This window comes from Phocoena phocoena, chromosome 14, assembly GCF_963924675.1.
Source record: "Phocoena phocoena chromosome 14, mPhoPho1.1, whole genome shotgun sequence".
Classification (NCBI taxonomy): domain Eukaryota; kingdom Metazoa; phylum Chordata; class Mammalia; order Artiodactyla; family Phocoenidae; genus Phocoena; species Phocoena phocoena.
The window spans coordinates 44150715-44175296 of NC_089232.1; the positions used below are offsets into that span (position 1 = coordinate 44150715).

At 35.7% G+C, this 24582-nt stretch overlaps 1 protein-coding gene across 4 annotated transcripts in view; it reads left to right on the forward strand.

Moving 5' to 3' along the window:
* The window catches only part of CCDC88A (coiled-coil domain containing 88A), a 125264-nt gene that overhangs the window by 13515 nt on the left and 87167 nt on the right, over positions 1 to 24582 (forward strand). For all 4 annotated transcript variants that reach the window (XM_065891695.1, XM_065891697.1, XM_065891696.1 and 1 more), the window contains exon 3: positions 16708 to 16816. In XM_065891695.1, the coding sequence (XP_065747767.1) occupies positions 16708 to 16816 (109 nt within the window). The remainder of the gene's footprint in view (positions 1 to 16707; positions 16817 to 24582) is intronic.

The window sequence follows — 24582 nt, forward strand, 5'->3', positions numbered from 1 at the left end:
GTGATGCCTAATTTTGTATGAGAAACATTTCAATTGCTGTGTGTTTGTGCTCTTGTTTAAATTCTCATTACTATTAGTTAATGCATATTTCATCTATGAATTTATTTAGTAAAATAGTTTTAGGATGTGTTATTACAGTTCTTTTGGGCTTTTGGAATGCTTTAAAGTCTACATTTATGGGATATAGCTTTTGTACGAGATTTAACAATTCTCTGAAAATTAAGTTGCTTTTTCTTTTTGGCTGTGCTACACGGCTTGCAGGATCTTAGTTCCTCCCCCAGGGATTGAACCTAGGACCTTGGCAGTGAAAGCGCTGAGTCCTAACCACTGGACTGCCAGGGAGCTCCCATATTGCATTTTAACTGTTTAGAATTTAGCGCTCATTATGGCATACTTCTGTTAATTGTGAGGATTTAAAGTTTTGTCTGTGCTAATAGAGGTTAAAACAGTGTTTCAGAGTTTATGTAGTGCTGTCTTCAAATTTTTCTGTTATCTGAGAATATTCATATAATTACTCTGTTTTGCACGTTATTCTGAAGACATAGGCTGTTGCAGAGTTATTTACTCTGGTCTTCTTTGCGTAGTTCTCCAGAGTTTTTTTTGTTTGTTTGTTTTTAATTCTATTTAAAAAATTAAATTCTTAAATTTATAGAGAAAGTAAGCTCATTATTTATTGAGTATTGCACATTTTTTCTTTTGAACATCCCATTATTCATGAACTTTGCTGTTCCCAGTCACTTTTAACCTATTCTAAAATCTTAGGTCATCTGTTCCTCTATTAAAAACTAATGACCCATTTTATTATATTGGATGTCCCCAAAACAGTTTATTCCTCCTGGGCCATTTGTAGACCATCTTGCCTATTAATCATTCCCTACCTCCCTATTTGTGTGTGTTTCTTCTAACCTGGTTTTCAGTTGATCACATCTTTTTCAATACTACACTTGTTTTACATGTGGCTATTTTTTCTCTTCTGTTTTACTTCTTTTTACTGTATTTTTTCTTTCATTTCTGTCTGTCCTTACCAGTGCCTTTTAAATAGGCATCTATTATTTTGCTTTTAATTGGTGGGCTTATAATGAAGTTAGCTTGTGATCCTTTTGGATCACTTTTATGGTGTCCTGAAAAGGGCATATTAAACCAATATTGTTGAATAGAATTCTGCTCTTTATAGAATTCATATTCTTAGAGTTACCCTTAGAGTAATGGGGGTTATTTTTTTTAATATTAGAAGAACTGATGATGAAAAAGTATTTTCTTATCAAATTTTAAAACTTTTTACTTCAGGTAAGATTCTATGATTATGTATTTTAGTTCATTAATTAGAAGAGATTGTACGTTGGAAAATACTTTTTAAACTTTTTCCTCATTTTAGAGGGCTTTATTGCTTCTCAAAAATGACAGTGATACCTGTCACTGATAATTAATCAAGTGAACTATTTAAATTACCCTGGAAGGGTTAAGGTTAAGTATCTTTAGTGAATCAATGGTGTGGGAGTGAAAGCCATACTGGTTAATAAGTCTGTCACTGATCAAGGAAAATACCTAACTACATATCAGCTGAGTTTGAGATTTCTTGAGTCTCTAGGACTGACTGGATCTGGAGCATATACTGCCCTAGGATACTGATTTAAACAAACTTCTGTGACCCTTTCCTTTTTTTTGCGGTACGCGGGCCTCTCACTGTTGTGGCCTCTCCCATTGTGGAGCACAGGCTCCGGACGCGCAGGCCCAGTGGCCATGGCTCGCGGGTTCAGCCCCTCCGCGGCATGTGGGATCTTCCCGGACTGGGGCACGAACCTATGTCCCCTGCATCGGCAGGCGGACTCTCAACCACTGCGCCACCACGGAAGGCCTCTGTGACCCTTTCTTAAGGCTTAAGGACAGTGGGTGAAGGTTCCGTCACCAATCAGTGATGCTCGTTGGTGCTATATAAACAATTTTTGTTTCAGTGACTGGCCATGTAGTTGACCACTGAATAAATGAAGATTCTGTTATTTTATGAAGGCACTGATAAGCATAATAGTAAGTCCTCTGGTTTCTGTAATCAAGAACAGGAGTTGATTTGCCTAATACAGTGGTTCTCAAAGTGGGATCAGCAGACACCTGGGGGTCTATCTGGATCTCTGTCAAGTCAAAATTATTTTTATAATAATATTAAGGTGTCATTTGCCTTTCTTGCCTGTGTTGCAAAAGCAATGATGGTATGAAAGCAAAGGTGGGTAAAACTGCTGACATCTTAGCATGAATCAAGGAGTAGTACGAAGTTGTGCTGGTAGTCATTGTATTCTTCACAGTTGTGGTTAAAAAGAAATCCAGCTTCACTTTAAAGCGCCCTTGATGAAGCAGTAAAAGTTATTTTATTGAATCTTGACCCTTGAGTACAGGTCTTTTTTTTTTTTAAGGCGGCTCCACGTGGCATGCAGGATCCTAGTTCCCCAACCAGGGATCAAACCCGCGCCCCCTGTATTGGGAGCGCAGAGTCTTAACCACTGGACCGCCAGGGAAGCCCCCCTATACGTGTCTTTTTTACATTCTGTAGGAAAAAATGGGAAGTATGCATAAAACACTTCTGTTGCCTAATGGAATATAATGATTATCTCAAAAAAAAGTACTCATGATTTTTTGAGTTACAAGGTCGAACAAGTCTCTGTTTTGTGGAGCACTGTTTTTTTTTAAATTTATTTATTTTATTTTTATTTATTTTGCTGTGTTGGGTCTTTGTTGCTGTGCGTGGGCTTTCTCTAGTTGTGGTAAGCGGGAGCTACTCTTCATTGTGGTGCGAGGGCTTCTCACTGTGGTGGCTTCTCTTGTTGCAGAGCACGGGCTCTAGGCACGTGGGCTTCAGTAGTTGCTGTGCGTGGGCTTTCTCTAGTAGTGGCAAGCAGGTGCTACTCTTCATTGCAGTGTGCGGGCTTCTCATTGCGGTGTCTTCTCTTGTTGCGGAGCACGTCTAGAGCACAGGCTCAGTAGTTGTGGCGCACGGGCTTAGCTGCTCTGCAGCATGTGGGATCTTCCTTGACCAGGGCTCAAACCCATGTCCCCTAAACCTGTGTCCCCTGCACTGGCAGGCGGATTCTTAACCACTGTGCCACCAGCGAAGCCCTGGAACACTGTTTTTACTCGAAAGAATGACTAACAGACAAACCATAGTTATTCAGGCTTGAGTATTCGGCACCTTTTCAAAAATGAATAGTGAACCTATCACTTCAAGGAAAATAACTGATACTATGTTTGTCAGTGACAAAATTGAATTATAGAAACCATGAGCTTGGTAGCTTCTCAATATTAAAAGACTTTTCTAATGAGATTGGAGGTGATAAAAATCAATGTAATTTTAAAATATTGAATAATAAAATGTGCAGCATTTGGAAGATTGTATAACTCAATGAACCAATTTTCAAAATGACCAATGCTTGATAAGAAATCATGCTTATGTAAAAGATCCATTCAACATGCCGGCTAAACCAATGAATTTTAATGTATAACAGTAAGAAAAGTTCATTGATAAGGGCTTCGGATTCCAGATTTCGTCCAAGCTTTAAAAAAATACCACTTCACTGAATTTTGGTAGTATCAAAGAAGAATATCAATAATTATCTGAAAAAGCTATTAAAATACTCTTCCTTTTTCTGACTGCATGTTTATGTAAAGTCAACTTTTTTCATATACTTAGACAAAATAATGTATCACAACACATTGAATGTAGAAACAGATTTAAGAATTCAGATGTCTTTTATTAAGCCAAACATTAAAGAGATTTGAGATTTACTAAGTTATGAAAGAATGTCACTCCCCTCTAAAATTTTTACTGTTTTTGAAAAAGATACATACTTACCATAAAAATGCTCTTTATGTTAACATATGAGTTTGTTATTTTTATATGGACTAATAAATTATTTTTTACTGCTTAATTTTAATTTCTAATATAGTAAATATAGATAGATGTAACTCACATAAATAAAAGCTCCTTAGAGTTATCAGTAATTTCTAAGAGTGAAAAGAGGTCTTCAGGGGACTTCCCTGGCGGTCCAGTGGTTAAGACTTTGCCTTCCAATGCAGGGGGTGCGGGTTTGATCCCTGGTCAAGGGGTAAAGATCCCATATGCTCGTGGCCAAATAAAAACAAAACATAAAACAGAAGCAGTATTGTAACAAATTCAATAAAGACTTTAAAAATGGTCCACATCAAAAAAATCTTTTTAAAAAACGAGTGAAAGAGGTCTTCAGACCGAAAAGTTAGAAACTTCAAAAACTAATTTTTGAAGGGTTCATGTTGGCTCATTCTAAGAAGTAAAGGGTAGATCTTTAGTCATTTTATCCAATTCAGATAAAACCAGAGTTAAGTGTATTGGATTTTTATTCTATTTGTATCCATTTGCATTTTTTTTTTTTTTTTTTTTTTTTGCGGTATGCGGGCCTCTCAGTGTTGTGGCCTCTCCCGTTGCAGAGCACAGGCTCCGGATGCGCAGGCTCAGCGGCCATGGCTCACGGGCCCAGCCGCTCCGCAGCATGTGGGACCTTCCTGGACCGGGGCATGAACCCGTGTCCCCTGTAACGGCAGGCGGGCTCTCAACCACTGCACCACCAGGGAAGCCCCCATTTGCAATTTTTAAATCAAATCATTAGTTCTGTTTATTCACTGTTAAATCAGTGAATATCATGCTGTACTGCTAGCTAAATCTTGGGCTAACTAGAAAATGTCAGAAATTTCTTCAACTTTCGAATATTAAATTATGTATCTTAAATTATGAGGATGTACAGAGGGGGTTGGGCTGTGTCCATAATGTCTATGTGGTAATTATGTAGCACATACCTCTCCAAGAATGACTATTCAGTCATTATGAAGATCAAATTAGTTAACATATGTGAAAATATTTTGTAGATATTTAAAAGATTATATATTAATATTAGGTTTTATTGTTGGCCTGTTGGCCATCATGCACAATGATTGAGCTTGTGAGAAGGGGGAGATACTACTAAGGTGAAGGGATACTTTTTTAAAACCACTTATTCCCCTGATATGTTACTACTTGGATAACCCTAAATGTGATGATATTTACCCAGTTAATAATTTTTCATAAAGCTATCATATTGGTATATGTACATTTGAAGTCAGATATGCAAATAACTTACTTATTTCAAAATGTTTCGAGGTGATATGTAAATACTATGCAGTTATATATTTCATAATATAAAATATCTCAAAAAATGTTTTAAAAGCCCTGTATACAACTAGCTTTAAATTAGAATGGCATTATCAAAAACATGAGCACATGTAGTTGTTAAGCACCAACACTAAACAGATGGTTCAAGAGGATACATAAGAGGTTTGAAGTCTGGGTAGAAGAGCATAAAGCCATTAAAACTATCAGATTTCTGTTTCTCATAGATATTAGTCAATAAATAAGTAAAGACATAATCCTTGGTTATATAAGGACCAAATCTCAGAATATTAGTGTTGCAGAATTACTGTCTTTTCCTTCCTCTTTTACTCTAATTTAAAAATTACTGTATACAGTGGTAGATAATACTATAGCCTGTTTATTGAAATTAATGTATCTTGTCATAAGTAGGTCATTTATAAATGTGAAATTGCTTGAGGCTGTCTTTTACTGCCATGTTGCATTTAACTTCTGGCTGGACAGATTTGAGCTATATTGCTGGGCTATTTGCCTCTAAAGCATTTTCAGTTTTCATCTTATAAGAGGAAATGGTCAATTTGAGATTATGTTGGCTTAGAAATAGTTGTATATAATTAGAAAGGTACTTGCTCACCTATCACATGTGTATCATTCAATAGCTCATCTTTTATTTTAAAAAAAGTTCTTTCCAAAGATAAAGTCTTTTTTTTAAAAAAAGTATGCTTTCAAAAAGAGCTTAAACAAAATTTCATTATTATGATTGTCTATTCTGAATTAATCTTTGTTGAGCATTTTAAATATTAAACATGAAGAAAAGACAGGATATTTAGAATACTGAGTAGACTACAATTTCTTTTTAGAGAACTCTGGACTCATACCAAGTGTGTTTAAATTTCTGTACTGTAACTTTTACTGTGTAAAGAAATAAACCTTAAAATACGTGCAGGAATGGAGTGCTTTCTGTATTTACATAAAATGCATACTTTTTACAGAAGAAATGTTTTATATTGTTTTATTTTCTTAGGCATAGTCTCACACATCTTACGACCCTCAGTCTCTAGCATTGAATCTTGCATATATAGCCTCATATTTTTCCCTAGAAGTAAATGAAATAGACAGGTTTCATGAAACAGAATTTTTTGTGGGTGTCTTTTCCCTCTTTAAAAAAATGTTTTACATGGTTAAAAGAATTAGTTAATACCAAAACGTTCATAATGAAAAACAGCAATCCCTGCCCTAACTTATTACATCTCAGTTCTGTTCCCCAGAGTAAAAACTTTTAACTTTTTTTTTAGCAGTTTCTTCTGTCACTTAGCCCCAAATATAGTGAAAAAATGCCTACCCTAGTTTTTATTTTATTTTTTTACCCTAGTATTTCTTGGTTTATCCCTTTTAGGCATTATCTACTGACTTCCTGATAATGGTAGGTGAGATTTTAGCCTTTTTTATGTCCCATCTCTTTATTTTCTTACCCTGTCCTTCTAATTTGTTTCTTTATTATAAATTTAGTTAAATCAGTAATCAGTATTCACATATAATGTTTCCTTCAGAGGCAGGTAGTGTATCATTATTACATTTTTCTTTTTTAAAAAAATAGTACTTTCCTAAAGTTACTAATTTTCTTTATCTTGGAATTTTTTTTTTTTTTTTTTTTTTTGGCTGCTTTGGGTCTTTGTTGCTGCATGCAGGCTTTCTCTAGTTGTGGTGAGTGGGGGCTACTCTTCGTTGCCGTGCACGGGCTTCTCATTGTGGTGGCTTCTCTTGTTGCAGAGCATGGGCTCTAGGCATTCGGGCTTTAGTAGTTGTGGCATGAGGGCTCAGTAGTTGTGGCTCGTGGGCTCTAGAGCGCAGGCTCTGTAGTTGTGGCGCACAGGCTTAGTTGTTCTGTGACATGTGGGATCTTCCCAGACCAGGGATCGAACCCGTGACCCCTGCATTGACAGGCGGATTCTTAACCACTGTGCCACCAGGGAAGTCCCATAAAGTTACTAATTTTCTTGATTTGCATAATTTTCAGTAAATCCATCCTTAAATGTTCAACTGTTTTTCATGGGAGTTGAGATTAAGACTTTTCAGGCAGTTTCACCTGAGGGAAGTCCTTCTCACATAAAGAGATCATGTTCTTGGGGTCAAAGGGCCTGTTTTCATGATCCTATCATATGTCAGTATGACCCTAACCCAAGTTAAGCGTGAATCAAATGGGAAACCCAAGCCTAGTAATCGAAGGTTTGTTGCTCTCTAGGTCCATACCTAGAGTGCTTAGCAGTTACTTTTTCCCCAGATTTCTAAAGTAATTTCATCTGATATCCTTAGTATATAAAAGCTGAACTGTTCCCTCTTTTTATATTCAGAGTTGTTTTAATTGTTATAAACTTAACAATTAAAGAAGAAACTTAACATAAAACTTACAGATTTTTTTTTTGTAAAAAAACATTCATAGAAGATTTTGAACAAACCAAAGTTCTAAATTCTTAAAACTTGCTAATTCTTAGAAGAGTTTTATGCAAAGGAGACTATAGACCTTTCTGGCAACTGAATAAATTTTGAAATGTCATTTGAGGAATGTTGGACATAAAATTTTAAAAGAAACTTTAGGATTTAATTTAAAAAATCACTTTAAGAGCACAGAGAAGCTTGGTAACAATTCTGTCAGGGCAAAGATAATATTTACATTATAAAATTTATTAAAGTGGGAATGAAATCACATGTGTTTATTGGGATGTTACATATCCATTCCAAAGTATAATCCAAATTATATATTGTCATGTAACAATGGGCTTGCACTGTAAACTTGTACAGTTTTTTTAGTTTACATACCTCTTCAGTAGTAATATCAAAACTAAAATCTTTGTCATCAGGATTAAATACCTAGGTTTTTGTGTGTGTGTGTGTGGTACGCGGGCCTCTCACTGTTGTGGCCTGTCCCGTTGCGGAGCACAGACTCCGGACGCGCAGGCTCAGCAGCCATGGCTCACGGGCCCAGCCGCTCCACAGCATGTGAGATCTTACCGGACTGGGGCACGAACCCGTGTCCCCTGCATCGGCTGGCGGACTCTCAACCACTGTGCCACCAGGGAAGCCCACTACCTAGGTTTCTTTTTTTTTTTTACCTAGGTTTCTTAATAAAATATTACTGTAATGAACCGGAGGGGGGAAGGAAATGAATATTCTTTAGTTTGATTAATCACTATGAAAACAATTAGGAATATGCTCAAACAATATAATAAAAACAATGATTTATTGTATACGTGCATTTTATAGATATCATTACCGAAACCTTTTTCTTTCTGTCTTTTCTTTGTTGTCCTGAATGATAAGAGAAAAGGTTGAAGGAGAGAGAGTAAAGAGAAAAAGTTGTAAGAGCCTAGGCAAATTACTACTTTGGACTTCAATTTTCTGATTTACAGTGAAACTAGATAATCTCTAAAGTATTTTTTAGATCTAAATGTTATCATTTAGGAGATAGTCATGGGTGAGAGGTAATTTAAAGGAATTCAAATATAGAATAAGGAAAATAGAAATAAAAAGTTGGAAGAAGACTAGAGAGAAAAGATATTTACTGAATGTCTGTGATTCCAAATGAAATTTACATAACTGTAGTATATGTAACATTTTTACTAGGGTTATTCCTACTCTCTTTTCCCAGTTACAAACATACTTTTCTCCACAATGATAGCATGACTAAACTAAGCTCTTATACATTAAGTAATATAGCCACCGTATGTACTCAATGAGGATTTAACTTACTGACAGAACATGTACCAGGTTGATTACATAAAACAGGATTTTCCCTTCAGCTCTCTGAATTTTTAACCATGACCTTCTGACCACTCTGTTGTCTTTTCTCTGCCATGACACGTGATCTGACTGCTGCAGTGTAGTGTCCTTATTTTTGTAAGTTACTAGTTCTGGGTGATGCCTTTACCTAAGAGACCCACTTTTCCACTTATACTGCTATTTGCTTTGGGCAATTCATTACTCATTATTTGCTTTAAGTATAAATCAGTCACAAGTTGGATTTAACTCACTTTACTATTATTCTTGCTTGTTCTGTACATCTCAAATTGTGGTTTAGGACTCTTGTTACTCAACTGATCTTTGGGACACAAACTTAGTAGGGAGTATCTAGTCCAGACTGCCAAATGAGTTTTTAGCTTGGAGAATGTCATTTCATAACTCTTTTTTTTTTTTTTTTTTTAGATGTTGGGGGTAGAAGTTTATTAGTTCATTTATTTATTTTTGCTGTGTTGGGTCTTTGTTTCTGTGCGAGGGCTTTCTCTAGTTGTGGCAAGTGGGGGCCACTCTTCATCGTGGTGTGCGGGCCTCTCACTATCGCAGCCTCTCTTGTTGCGGAGCACAGGCTCCAGACGCGCAGGCTCGGTAGTTGTGGCTCACGGGTCCAGTTGCTCCGCGGCATGTGGGATCCTCCCAGACCAGGGCTCGAACCCGAGTCCCCTGCATTAGCAGACAGATTCTCAACCACAGCGCCACCAGGGAAGCCCCCATAACTCTTAATAGTAAGCAACAATTTTTAAAACACTGTGCTTGGTCTCAGATCATTTATTCTTTTTATTTATTCAAACATTTGGTTAGGATATATGCTAATTTTTAGAGAATAAGATAAGGTCTCTGCTATCAGGGAGCTTACATTCTAGTGAGAAAGTGAGAGGCATAAAGGCAATTAGTATTGGAAGACCCATGATAGAATGATGTACCAAAAACGGGGATTAGTTGTTATACTGTGGGGTGGGGCTGATGGAGTAAATAGTCTAGGATTGTAAGGATGATTCAGTGTTAAAAAGGCAACAATGTAATTCACTACATTAACATATTAAATGAGAAGAATCAGATGGGAGTAGATGTAGGAAAAATTCAGCACCAGTTAAGATATTGGATAGGAATAGGAGGGAACTTAATTTGAAGAAAGGTATTCAACAGAAAATTACAGGGCTTCCTTGGTGGCGCAGTGGTTGAGAGTCCGCCTGCCGATGCAGGGGACACGGGTTCGTGCCCCAGTCCGGGAAGATCCCACATGCCGTGGAGCGGCTGGGCCCGTGAGCCATGGCCGCTGAGCCTGCACGTCCGGAGCCTGTGTTCCGCAATGGGAGACGCCACAACAGTGAGAGGCCCGCGTAGCTAAAAAAAAAAAAAAAAAAAAAAAAAAAAAGAAAATTACAGTGAACATTATGCATTCATGGGAAAACATTAAAAGCATGAAATTTGTGAACAAGATAAAGGATAGCTCTTATCTCCATTATTATTTGTTAATACAGTAAGTAAAGAAACAGAAATGAGATGTACGATTGGAAAGGAGGAGATAAAACTGTCATTTGCTGACAGTATTTTTTTTACTGAGAAAATCCAAGAAAATGAACTGAATAAATTTTGAAAGGTTTTCAATCAGAAGTGCAATATACAAAAACTACAGTTTTCCTGTTATACACTAGCAATGACCAGGTAGCCAATGTGATAGAAAAAAAATCTATTTCACAAACAAAAACCCAAGGAGGAAAAAAAATCCTACTTAAATGTAAAGACATTTGGGGGGAAATTTTAAAATTTTACTAATGCAAATGTCAGTCTTTATCAAATTAATATTTTAAATAAAATCCTAATAAATCTCAACAAGCTTTTTCATAGAATCTTATAAATATCCTAACATTCATAGAAAAGAGCAGCATGTATGACTAAGCAGGACAATTTACTTGTTATTTATTTATTTATTTTAAGCAGGACAGTTTAGAAAGCAAAAACAAAAGAGAGGGAATTGCTCTAATAGAATCAAGATGCTAATAAAGGTATAGTAATATTTAGAAGGTTTTAATGATATAGGAATAGACAAATGGGTTAAAGGAACAGAATAGACTCCAAAAGTGTATCCACACTTACATGGGAATCTAGTATGATCATAGAGATCAGTGGGAAACAATAAGCTCTTCAGTAATTGATGTTGGGATAATTGATTATCAATATGGAAAAACTAAAAATTTTATTCAAGAGAACCTGCAAGAGTACCAACAAACAACCTGTTAGAGTTTAGCAGGGTTTCTAAAGATAAGAGCAATACACAAAAATTGATTGCATTTACATATCAGTAGTAACCTACTAGCAAATATATTTTAAAAATATTACATTCACACTAACAGCAAAAACTAGAAGGTATTTAAGACTATAGCTAATAAAAGGCCTTCCTAGAGAAAATTATAAAGTGGTTTTGAAAAAGGACTCGATGGATATGATCCCAAAAGCACAGCACCAAAAGCAAAAATAGACAAATAGGGTTGCATTAAGCTAAAAAACCTATGTGCAATAAAGGAAACAGTCAACAAAATGAAAAGGCAATCTATGGTAGTTGTAAATGTAATTATAGTAATAGATTTTGATCAACTGATAATTATGGGGAACGATGAGCGTATACTGATGTAAACAAACAAACACACGCATAAGTAAATTGAAGATAGGTGAATATCAGATTATTGACATAGTTTCAAAGTATGTCTTCACAAAATAATAATTACAAGAGGAAAATAGTAACTATAATGGAGAAAAGTGGCAGATACCAGTTTAGTCAAATGATAAAAGTGAATATCATCAGTAATGGGCTAAATTGAAATCATGTACCACCTCTTAGGATGAATTGGAGAAGATCAGAGCATCTCTTCTATATTTTTCCTGTCACAGATACATAACCTGAACTTAATTATGAGTAATATACGATTTAATCAGACAAACCCAATTGAAGGACATTCTATGAAAGTACTGGCCTGTAACCTTTTAAAGTGTCTAGGTCATGAATTTCAAGGAAAGATAGAAACTGTTCCAGCTGAAAGAGACTAAAGATTGCAATTCAGATTAGTGAATGCAAAGTGTGGTACTGAACTAGATCCTTTTCCTATAAATCCATTCCTATTTGGAACAACAAACTTGAATAGATTCTAAAGATTGGATTATAATAACTGTATAATTGTTAATTTCCCAATTTTGATAGTTATATGTGTTTGTACAAGATAAATACCAAAATATTTGTGGTATCAGGTCAGCAATTCTCAGGTGATTTAGGAAAAAGGCTGTACTTGTCCGTGCAACTTTTCTGTAAGTCTGATATTGCCCCATAGGTCATTTAGTGTCTTTCAGGTTTTTTTTTTTTTTTCCTCTGTGCGCTTTGGAATTTTTTTTTTTTTTTTTTTTTTTTTTTTCAGTACGTGGGCCTCTCACTGCTGTGGCCTCTCCCGTTGCGGAGCACAGGCTCTGGACGCGCAGGCTCAGTGACCATGGCTCATGGGCCCAGCCGCTCCGCGGCATGTGGGATCTTCCCGGACCGGGGCACGAACCTGTGTCCCCTGCATCGGCAGGCGGACTCTCAACCACTGCGCCACCAGGGAAGCCCTGGAATTTTTTTTTCCTGTGTATTCAAGTTCACTAATCTTTTGTTACAGTTTCCTATCTTCTGTTAAGCATATGCAATGAATTTTTCATTTCAGATACTGTATATTTTAGCTTTAGAAGTTCCATTTGGGTTTTTAAAAAGTAGTTTACATTTTTCTCCACATAATGTTTGTTTTTTTAAGTCCTTTAGTATATTCATAACAGCTGCTTTGAAATTCTTGCCTACTCTTTCCATGGTCTCTTTCATTTCTGGATCTGTTTCTATTAATTGTTTCCATTATCTTTCCTGGTTACAAATCACTTTTTTTTTTTTTTTGCTTCTTTGCATGTCTAGTAATTTTTTATTTTATATTGGACATTGTGATTATTACATTGTGGTGTCTGGATCTTGTTCTTTAAGCAGTGTTGAATTTTGTTTTGGCAGGTTGTCAAGTTACTTGCAATCAGCTTAATCCCTTTTTGTTTTGTTTTTTTGGCCATGCTGCATGGCACGCGGGATCTTAGTTCCCTGACCAGGGATTGAACTCATGTCCCCTGCAGCGGAAGCACAAAGTCCCAACCACTGGACAGCCAGGGAATTCCCAGCTTGATCCTTTCAGTGCTTGTTTTAACAGCTTTGTTAGGGAGCTTCTGGAATAGCTTTTACTTAACTGCTAGTTTAGTTCCAAGACATGACTCTTCTGAGGTCTCTACTAATGCTCTAGGTGTTTACTCTGGCTGGTCGGAGCTTAAATTCCTCTGCACTTTGTGAGCTTTGGGTGTTGTTTAGCTTCCAGCTTTTCTGTGCTTGTACTCTGCTCAGCCTCCTGGAGTTTCAGGGTACATATGTATAACTTTGTATTTAGCCAAAATCTTAAGGGCATATTTTGGGAGCTTTTTGTTTGTATAGCTCTCTTGTGTCTGGTGTTCTTTAACTCCCTTGAACTCCAAACTTTGTCTCTTCAAGTTCAGAGAGACGTGGGCTACCCCTCCTTATACCTCATTCTGGAAAGTACTTTACTGCTTCGCCAGGGATTACAGTCTTGCATTACTTGCTGTTCGAAGTCTGAAAATAGTTATTTTGTATGTTTTGTCCAGTTTTCTAATTCTTGATGGCAAAAGGGCAAATCTGGTACTAACTATTCCTTCCTATTTGATCTTTTAGCTGAGTTTAGTTGTATTATTTTCTCACTTAGTACTATGAGCAATCTCAGTGTAGATGGTTGAGCTGATCCAGTGTCAGGGATTGACAGCATGAATGTGATCAAAGGACAGAAGGATCATTGTTGGGAGGGCTGGCAAGAGAATAGTTGAAGTAAAAGCAATAGTTCTCAGAGTATGGTTTGAGGATCCTTTCAGAGGGTCCATAGGAGTTTCCTACTTCCAAGTAAATATCCATGTGAAGCTGATTTTTTTCTTCATATACATGAACCAAAATAACACAAACAGTAGATTGAATGCAGAAGCAAAGATGAACATCAGCCTCTTAAGTTAAACCAGATATTAAAGAGATTTGTAAAAATAGTGAAACAATGCCAGTCTTCTCACTAAAATTTTTTTTGGTTTGGTATTTGTAAGCATGTAATAGGTTTATTCTTTTTTTAATGAGTTAATAAGTAAACAAATAATTGTGAAATTTTCTGTTTTATTTTCTAATACAGTAAATAAATATTGATAAATATAGCCCACAAAAACAGAAGAATTGCTGAAATAAAGCACCATAAAGTGCTGTCTAGGGAAGGAACTGAAGGCATTAGGAGTGCAGTAGACAGTGTAGAAAAAGGAAGGGATTAAGGAATGAGAGGTTTCTGTTCAGTTCCTATTCTCTATTGGATAGGTGTCAATTTCTTTACTTCTCTGCATTCTCGCGTGGACGTGCCTGCATTTAAAGTCGTAGGATAGTACTCTGTCCCAGCAACTTCTTAGGTTTCTGCTTTATAATACTATGCACTCAGCCCTTGCATAGGGAATCCTGATTTACTGTCTGCCATTTCACCTGGCAATGTCTTTTTCTAGTATGCTCTCCTTGTCCTAATGAGGAGCTAGATCATCCTTACTTATGTTCTGGCATTAACTTACCCTTCTGTTCTGGTGCCACCAGTTTTACTTAAATTTCCCATTCTTTAAAAAAAAATTTTAATTAAAAATTTAAATTTTCTTCAGCTTTATTGACATATAGTTGACAAATAAAATTGTAATATACTTAAAGTGTATATAGTGGTGGTTTGATGTATATATACATGTGAATGGATTCCCACCATCTAGCTAATTAACATGTCCATCACCTCACATTTTTACCTTTGTGTGTGTATGTGTGAACATTTAAGTTCTACACTCTTAATAAATTTCAATTATATAATACAGTAGTTACCATGTCTTACATTAGATCTTTAGGCCTTATTCATCTTGTAGCTGAAAGTTTGTATCCTTTTTTCAACCTCTCCATATTCCCACCCAACTCCCCCGCTCCCAGACGCAGGCAACTGCTTTTCTACTCTCTGTTTCTATGAGTTTGACTTTTTTTTTAGATTCTACATATAAGTAAGAATATATAGTATTTTTCTCTTTCTGGCTTATTTCACTTAGCATGATGCCCTCAAGTTTCATCCATGTTTTCACAAATGGCAGGATTTCCTTCTTTCTCATGTCTGAATAATATTCTTCTCTCTGTCTCTCTCTATATATACATGTGTATGTTTGTGTATGTGTGTGTGTGTGTATATATATATATATAAATATATATATTTCCTATGTTTTTTATCCGTTTATCTGTTGAAGGACATTTGGGTTGTTTCCATATCTTGGCTATTGCAAATAATGCTGCAGTGAATGTGGGAGTGCCAGTACCTCTTTGAGATCCTGTTTATTTCCTTTGGCTTATATACCCAAAGTGGGATTGCTAGATCATATGTTAGTTCTATTTTTAAGTTTTTGAGGAACCTCCACAGTGGTTGCATCAGTACATTCTCAACAGCAGAGCACAAGGGGTCCATTTTCTCCACATCCTCACCAGCACTTATGTCTTGTCTTTTTGATGATTGCCATTCCAACAGGTGTGAGGCTCTTTGTGGTTCTGATTTGCATTTTCCTGATTATTAGTGATGTTGAGCACCTTTTCAGGTACCTGTTGGCCATTTGTATGTCTTTTTTGGAAAAATGCCTATTCAGTTCCTCTGCCCATTTTAAAATCAGATTTTTTTTTTTTTTTGCTATTGAGTTGTATGAATACTTTGTGTATTTTGGACATTAACCCCATTGGATATATGATTTGCAAATATTTTCTCCCACTCAGTAGTTTACCTTTTCATTTTGTTGATTGTATACATCGCTGTCCAGAAGCTTTTTAGTTTGATGTTAGTCACGCTTGTTTATTTTTGCTTTTGTTGCCTTTGTTTTTGGTGTCACTGAATTTCTCATTCTTAACGGTGTCCTACCTATTATTCTTGTTCAGTTTCTGCTACTTCAAACTCATTCAACCCTTTGTTTTTGTTTTTGTTTTTGCTGTACGCGGGTCTCTCACTGTTGTGGCCTCTCCCCTTGTGGAGCACAGGCTCCGGACGCGCAGGCTCAGCAGCCATGGCTCACGGGCCTAGCCGCTCCGCGACATGTGGGCTCCTCCCGGACCGGGGCTCGAACCCACGTCCCCTGCATCGGCAGGCGGACTCCCAACCACTGTGCCACCAGGGAAGCCCCCCTTTGCTTTTATTGAATCTACAAAGTTTACCCAAGATAAGCGTGTTCTCTTGTGTCATCACTCCACTCTTTAATTTCTCAGGGACATTGCCCACTCAAATATAGTCTCCATTTTCCAGTGAGAAGATACAACATTTATTGGTTATCAGCCTATATTTTACATTCTTGATTTAAATAGATTTATTTTGGGTTGTGGAAATATATATACTCAAAAGGAATAAAATGTTATTCATTGCAGGAAGGTGGAGAGACTAAATGAGAATGAAGGGCAACATCTGACTTACATTTTGCCACTGTCTTTGAAATATCAGATGCATTTATATCAATTTAAAGCACAGAATACATGTCAGAGTAATCATATGTCCTTTTAGTTCATCTGTTAATGAAGATGAATACACAGTTTGTTTAAAGAAAAAATGTATTATATGATTATTTTTAGTCATCTATAAGTTGATAGGTATATTTCAATATAACTTTTAAAGTATTTCTTTTTTTATTTCTTACAGTAATCCTAAATCGGAGAGTCAGAGAGTAAATAAAAAAGTCAACAATGATGCCTCACTTAGAATTCATAATCTATCCATTTTGGTGAGACAGATAAAATTTTATTACCAGGTAAGTGGTTCTTTTTTTAATCTAGTATTTTAATAACTCCTTGCATATTCACATTTTTGTGTTGTTTAGTATCAATGACCTAGTATATACTAAATGCTTATTATATATCAGATACTGGTCTGTTTGCTGGAGGTTGAGTAGTAATAACACAGTTTATTTCTTATGCAGTGTTAAAGATGCAAGCATGCACTTCATAATTATCTAATTTACAGATAAGTTTTGTATTTTATGAATTAAAAATTTTTTTAATTTCCTGAGAATTTATATAGTGCAACACTTTGTTAGCCTACTAGAATTTTGCCTTTGAACAGTATACTTTTTATTCCTTTTTTAAACTTAAATTGGATGCATATTTCAGAGTTTGAACATGAGCATTTTTTTTTTAATTTAATTTAATTTTATTTTTGGCTGTGTTGGGTCTTTGTTGCTGTGCGCGGGCTTTCTCTAGTTGCAAGGAGCGGGGGCATCTCTTCATTGTGGTGTACAGGCTTCCATTGCAGTGGCTTCTGTTGTTGCAGAGTACGGGCTCTAGGCGTGTGGGCTTCAGTAGTTGCAGCACGCAGGCTCAGTAGTTGTGGTGTGCGGGCTCTAGGGCGTGCAGGCTTCAGTAGTTGTGGCACACGGGCTTAGTTGTCTGTGGCGTGTGGAATATTCCCAGACCAGGGCTTGAACCTGTGTCATCTGCACTGGCAGGTGGATTTTTTTTTTTTTTTTTTTTTTTTTTTGCGGTATGTGGGCCTCTCACTGTTGTGGCCTCTCCCATGGTGGAGCACAGGCTCCGGACGCGCAGGCTCAGTGGCCATGGCTCACGGGCCCAGCCGCTCTGTGGCATGTGGGATCTTCCCAGACCGGGGCATGAACCCGTGTCCCCTGCATCAGCAGGCGGACTCTCAACCACTGCGCCACCAGGGAAGCCCTTAAGCTGTTCTTATTTTGTATTTTAGTTCTGTTTTTAAACCCCATAAATTAAATATTGAAAGTACTGTTAAATAAATCAAATCAGTGTTCTTTTAGATCAAGCTACATGTTTTCCTTTTTTTCCTCCTCATGGTTTTCTTTTGTTATCTCAGACCTGCCTTTGGTATTATTTTCTTACCGAAGTCATCTTTTGATTGTTTGTTTAGAGAAGGTTTGTTGATAGTAAAGTTTATCAATGTCTGTCTGAAAATGCCTTTATTTCACCCTTGTTCTTGCAAGGTAATTTTACTGGGTATGTAGTTTTAGGTTAACAATTACTTTTCTCTCAGTGTTTTGCAGATTTTTACCTTCTCTCTCTGGAGTCCTTTTTGTTTTGGAGAAACCAGCTATCAGTCAAATATTTGTTCTTAGGTTAAACTGTCTTTTTCTCTCTCCTGGCTGCTACTACTGTCTCTTCTAATATTGCTTCTTTTCTATTAATCTGATATTCCTCAGATATTTTTATTATGTGTATATTAGACTTTCCTACTCTATCCTCCATGCTTATTAAACTTTCTTTTACATTACAGTTTACAGTCTTGTGCTACATCCTGAGTATTTTTTTTCAAGACTATCTCTGCAGTTTGATAATTTGCCCCTCATATCTTCTGTTTAACCCACTGATTGTTTTGCCTCTCAGTAATCATAGCTTTCATTTGTAGAAGTTCTTTTTGGTTCATCTGCCTTTTCATTTTGTTTATTAATCATTCTTTTAAAATTTTTTCCTTCCTTTATCTCTTCAGAAATTTTTTAAATGTCTATTTTTTATTTTATGTTGGATAATTACAAAATCTGAAATCAGATCTATGGGGATCTGAATCTGCCCTTTGTTTTCTGCTTGCTGTTTCTCGTGGTGGTAGCTGTTGTGGCAGTGTGTGTGTGTGTGTGTGTGTGTGTGTGTGTGTGTATGTGTGTTAATTGTGAGCTCATTTTGTGGGGGGAAATTTATCTGTGGGAAAATACTTCTGGGTCTGAGCCAAGGATGCATTGCTTCAGAGAGGATTTGTTTCCTTTTGTGTGGCCAAGCCTGAAACACTTTTCATTTAATTTATTTTAAGCAGCTTTGTATTATTGTAGAAGCATACTTGTATGCTGTATATAGAAAACTAGAAAAAATGAGAAAATACAAACATAATTTCAGGGCCTAGAGATTACCATTATTAGCACCTGAATATATGTACTTCTGGATCTCTTTTTCTGCATTTGTGTGTTTGTAAATTATGTATTTGTGTTTACATATGTATTTTTTAACTGGGACCACATTATCGCAGATTCTTAGGGAAACAACCCTCCTCAATCTCAAGCAAAGGCCAAGAAGAACTGCTTCTTCTGTGTCTTATTTGCAGGGTTCAGTTTTTAATTTTGTTTTATCTTCTGACAGTTACCTTTTTATTTTCTTTTGAGCTAAGTCAATAAATTTTAAAAGATTTTTAAAAAGCTATCCAGCATTTTTGAACTCCTTCCTTCCTTTCTTTCTAATATTTAGTATTCCTCATTGCCAGAAAAAAAAATCTGTGCTAGGTTTTTTTTAAACTTAAAAAATTTTTTTCCTGTATTCTTTCTCTCATTTTCCTCTCTTTGATTTGAGTGAGTTATGTTCTATGTTATATCTGTTTTGTCTTTTATTCTTATTTTGTGTCAGTATTTCTAGATACATTAAACAAAAGACTAGATAAAGGGATGCAGTGACTCATTTTGACAATCTTCATCAATCTTGCCCTTACTGGAATGTTGTTAGATCTTTGGTTTCACACTCTCTTTAGGGAGATGCAAGTTTTTCTTGAAAATTTTGTGAGACTCCTTAGGAAAGAAGACATAAAAGGCAAGGGGATTTCTTTATCAGAATCTTAAAGCATTTGTCAGTGCAGCCTAATTCTGTGTTGTCTACTATTGCTTTTTTTTTTAACAACTTTATTCAGATATAATTCACATACTGTATAGCCCATTTAAAGTGTCCTATTCAGTGGTTTTTAGTATATATACAGAGTTATACAACCATCTACACCACCAATTTTGGAACATTTTTATCACCCCAAAAAGAAACCCTGTATCTGTTAGCAGTCACTCCCCATTTCCCCGAACCCTGCATACACACTCATCACCACCACCACCACCCCAGCCTTAGGCATCTGCTAATCTATTTTCTGTCTCTATAGACTTGCTTATTGTAGACATTTCATAAAAGTGCAATTGTACAGTATGTGGTCTTTTGTTACTGGCTTCTTTCATTTAGCATAATGATTTCAAGGTTCATCAATGTTGTAGCATGTAGTAATGTTTCATTCTCTTTTATTAAACTACTGTTTTCTTGTTCTTTGTCTTCCTCCTGCCCAAGCTAGGTATTGAAATTGTCTTTGTAGTGATCATATTAATTTAATGAAGTTATAGTCACAGAGATATTTGGGGATGAGGGAATTGTAAAATCCATCAGTTCAATGGTTTAGATAAGAGGTTCTTAGCGGAGGGTGATTTTATCACCTGGGGGACATTTAGCAATGACTAGAGACATTTTTGGTTGTCGTACCTAAGAGTACTACTGGCATTAGTGGATAGAAGCCAGGAATGTGCCTAAGAATCTTGCAATGCACAGGACATTTCCTCGTGATTAAGAATTATCCAGCCCAAACAAATATGTGCCTGTCAAATCCAAAACATTATATCACATTGAATTATAGTTCTCTCAGTAGATGTGCTTAACTTTTATGTCACAGGGACAAAGTGGTATAAAAATCTATCTTAAATTCTGGAGTCCAGATATTTAAAATATTTGCATATTTGTCTTTAATATGACATATATGAAATATTTAATAATGTGAAATATTTAATTAATGATATAATAATCAAAATGTATTTTATATAGTGTATTTAAATCCTGGCTCTCTGTTATGTAGCAGTTGTATAAATGGTACAAATTACTTCCTTGAGCTTTAACGTCTTCATCTATAAAATGAAGATAATACTTAGCTGGCAGCTGAGCATTACATAAATTAAGAGATGAACGTTTTGCAGTGTTTCCTGAGCCAGACACAGTTTTAGGTGCTGGGGATGTGGTCGTAAGTGGCAAACATAACAAATAAGATTCCTGTCCTCACAGAGAAGGAGAAACTGTCTAAGCTGACCAAGAAGGAGATGCAGGAGGGAAACTAGACAAGCCGTGGTGTCACGAAAGCCTACAAAATAAAGTGCTTCTAAAAAGAGGGAATGTCAAAAACATACTTGAGGGAATTGATTGCAAAGGGGCACAGGGAAGCTTTTTGAAATAATGAAAATGTTGACATCATTACCGAAATGGTGGTTTCAAAACTGTGTACATTTGTCAAAACTCATTAAATTGTACACATAAAATTGGTGATTTTTATTGCATGTACATTACACCTCAATAAGTCTGATTTCTAGAAAATGTATATGTCATTGACAACAATTTTTTAAAAAGGGCAAAGGAGCTGTTCTAGATGAAGGGAGACTAAAGAGGTGTGACAAGTGGAGACAGTGTATCTTTGGTTGGATTCTGAATCTCTCCCCCCCAAAGGTATAAAGAATATTTTGATGGAAAATGTGGAAATATGAATGTGGATTATATATTAAAATGTATTGTATCAATGTTAAAAATAAATTATCCAGCCCAAAATGTTAGTTGTGCTAAAATTGAGAAGCCCAAATGTTAATAGTGCCAAGATGATATTATTATTAATGATTTGATTTGTCTTGACTGTCACCATTTTTTAGACACACCTGTAAATATTTCATTAACATTTGCAGGATGACCACTTACACCCTTTTCTTTTAATTAATCTAAGTTTGAATATCAGTGAACTATTGTAACTTAGAGCTAGAAGTGATTATCTTAACATTTTGTCAACATAGTTTCAGATACTTAAAATATTACTGAGCATTGAAATTCCGCTTGTACCACTGAACCAGTTTACCAAACCCTCTCTACCTGCTCCCTTTCATGCTTCATAGTCTTCCATAAAATCTTTCTAAGGCACTTCTAGGGTATCTTCAGAAATAGGTCATCCATCTTATTTACATGATTAATTGACTTACTAAAATGATTTTTTATTTTCATGTGTAAAACCAAGATAGACATGACCCAGTTTAATATATTGACAGATTTCAAATTAAAGGCCAAATCAGTGCAGTTATTGTCATCTGTTAAATTACCTGACTGTTGGGAAAACCAAAAATTTCCCTGAAAATCTTTCTCAAACAATCAAAAGTATTTTGTTGTATCTCATACACCCCTCAGAAAAAGTATTTGAGGTAAAATATTTTGTACATTTTGATTGTCTGACTCGCAGAAGGAGTGAGTTTGGGTAGGTTAAAATTCACAAATGTATGATGTCTCCAGGTTTGTTTATTTTTTAATGTGTTGTTAAGCATCAAGATCATCTTGCAAAAATGATTCTTAGGGAGGAAGAAAATTGACAGAATACCCTGAGATGATTGTTAGTGGGGGGAATTATTTCAGTGAATCTTTTCAGTAATGATAATTTAAGTGTTAGTATTCTTCCCTTTTTTATTTTAATGATGTGGAATATGTAAAAGCTCAGTAAAAATTACAATATTCAGATTGCCCTTGTTTTCTGCTGCTTTCATTGAATGCCAAGGCATTGAAGCTATAGTGATAAACAGGACAGGCCGTGGCCCTGTTATCTAGTAGAGGGATAATAGACAAGTAAATAACTAAATCAAATAATTTTGATTGTGATAAATAAGGACAGTGAATGTGAGAGGTCTTGAGAGCAGTAACTGGTAACTTTAGATTATCAGAAAGATTGTTGAACATACACTTCATTACGTTTAAGTGGCAATTCAGACCTTTTCAAATAATTGCTTGATACATAGCAAGCATCTCTTTTTGTCTTGCAAATAAATATTTAAAATTTTTCAAGTCAGAATATAAGTAAATTATAGCTGTTATGGAAAATTACCTTGGTGCTTTGATTTTTTTTTTTTTTTTTTTAGAAATTTATTTATTTATTTATGGCTGCATTGGGTCTTCGTTGCTGTGCTCAGGCTTTCTCTAGTTGTGTAGAGCAGGGGCTACTCTTCATTGCAGTGCTTGGGCTTCTCACTGTGGTGGTGCAGAGCACGGGCTTTAGGCACGGAGGCTTCAATAGTTGCACCACATGGGTTCAATAGTTGTGGCGTGCAGGCTCAGTACTTGTGGCTCACAGGCTTAGTTGCCACAAGCATGTGGGATCTTCCTGGATCAGGGACTGAACCCATGTCCCCTGCATTGGCAGGCGGATTCTTAACCACTGCACCACCAGGGAAGTCCTGATTTTTTTTTTTAAAGTTATTTTTATTCCTGTGAATGAAGGCAAGAAGGTGAATTTGATTATCAGAGACACAGTTTACAAGTAGAAACCTTAGTGCATTTTTAGAATTCTGTCAGCAGCCGTTGTTTGGTATGACTGCACAAGCTGCAGTTTAAATAAATACTAAAAGAAGTAAGGTGGTTCTTCAGCCACCATTAAAACAATGAACTGAATCATTTGAGGCCTAAAAGACAAGAACACTTTACAATTAATAAATTTATTAGGAAGTTTTTGCACGTTTGACGTCACTAATAGTAAAAGTAAAAATTAGGTCTAGTACCATTAATTTAGTCGCCAGAGAAAGCAGGTACTTTTTAAGGTTTTTCTTTAACATCTGTTATAATAAGCAACATTTGGAGTATTTTTGATACTTTGGTCAGATTTTCTTTTCTTTTAACATCATTCATGCTACTAAAATATAATAAAATAGTCTTAATTCTTTTCACTAGTAACACGGATAAAATGCTGAATACAAATAGTATGATAAATGTAATTATGTTTGAGTTTTTAAAACAGATTTAGAGTCCCAAAGGAGAGACTGTCATTCCAGTATATTCTAGAAATCTTTGAAGCCCATATTTAGTACCTTAGAAATGTATAGTTTTAGTTTTAGTATTTTCTTCAATGTGAGTCAAGAAAGGGAAATGAGCCGAGACCTTTCCCAGAAGTATTGTTTAAGTTCTTACTGTGAAGGAAGTGTTATGGGTAACTTGTAGGAAGAAGGAGAAACCTGGTTTAAGTTGTCTTTGAATAGTCTCCAGGGTCTGTCTGGCACAAACTTGAAATAGTCTTTCTTAAGTGCTTTAGCAACATGAATTTCAATTCACAGAAACTTGTGTATCAGTTTTAAAAGTTTTTAAACTAAAACTAAAAAGATAGTTAATATACCATTTTTATAGAAAAGTTATACAAAGCCAATTAAAAATAATTGGAATGAAATGACTTGTATCTTTCAAAGCACTTCTATTATTTTCCTATTAAGATAATCTCTACCAGTTCTTTCTTGTTCTGTCTTTATTTTTATTAATTATTGATGTTCTGCAAATTTTTCTGGACTGTCTTCATACCAGGATAGATTTTCTACCAATTCAGTGAAGCTTTGCTTTAGTGGTCTTGAAAATTCTCAAATTCTCTATATTTGAATATTTGCATATCTTTCAAAACTTGCATCCTTCTCCTTATCTCCACCTCTTGCTCCCTGGTTTCATTTTATTGTTAGCCCTTATCACCAAAAACATTTACTTATTTTCTTTCTACCCCTTCGAAAATGTAAATTCCATGGAAGCAAGGATTTTTGTTTCTTCATTGCTTTATTTCCAGTATCTAGAATAATGTCTGACAGATAATAAACATGCAATAAATATTTGTTGAATGAGTGGCTCACCTGATTTTCTCAAAACTTTCTCCACTTTCTGTTGTATTGCTAAAATTATTTCTTTTTCTATACATTTTTTTTTTTTTTTTGCGGTACGCGGGCCTCTCACT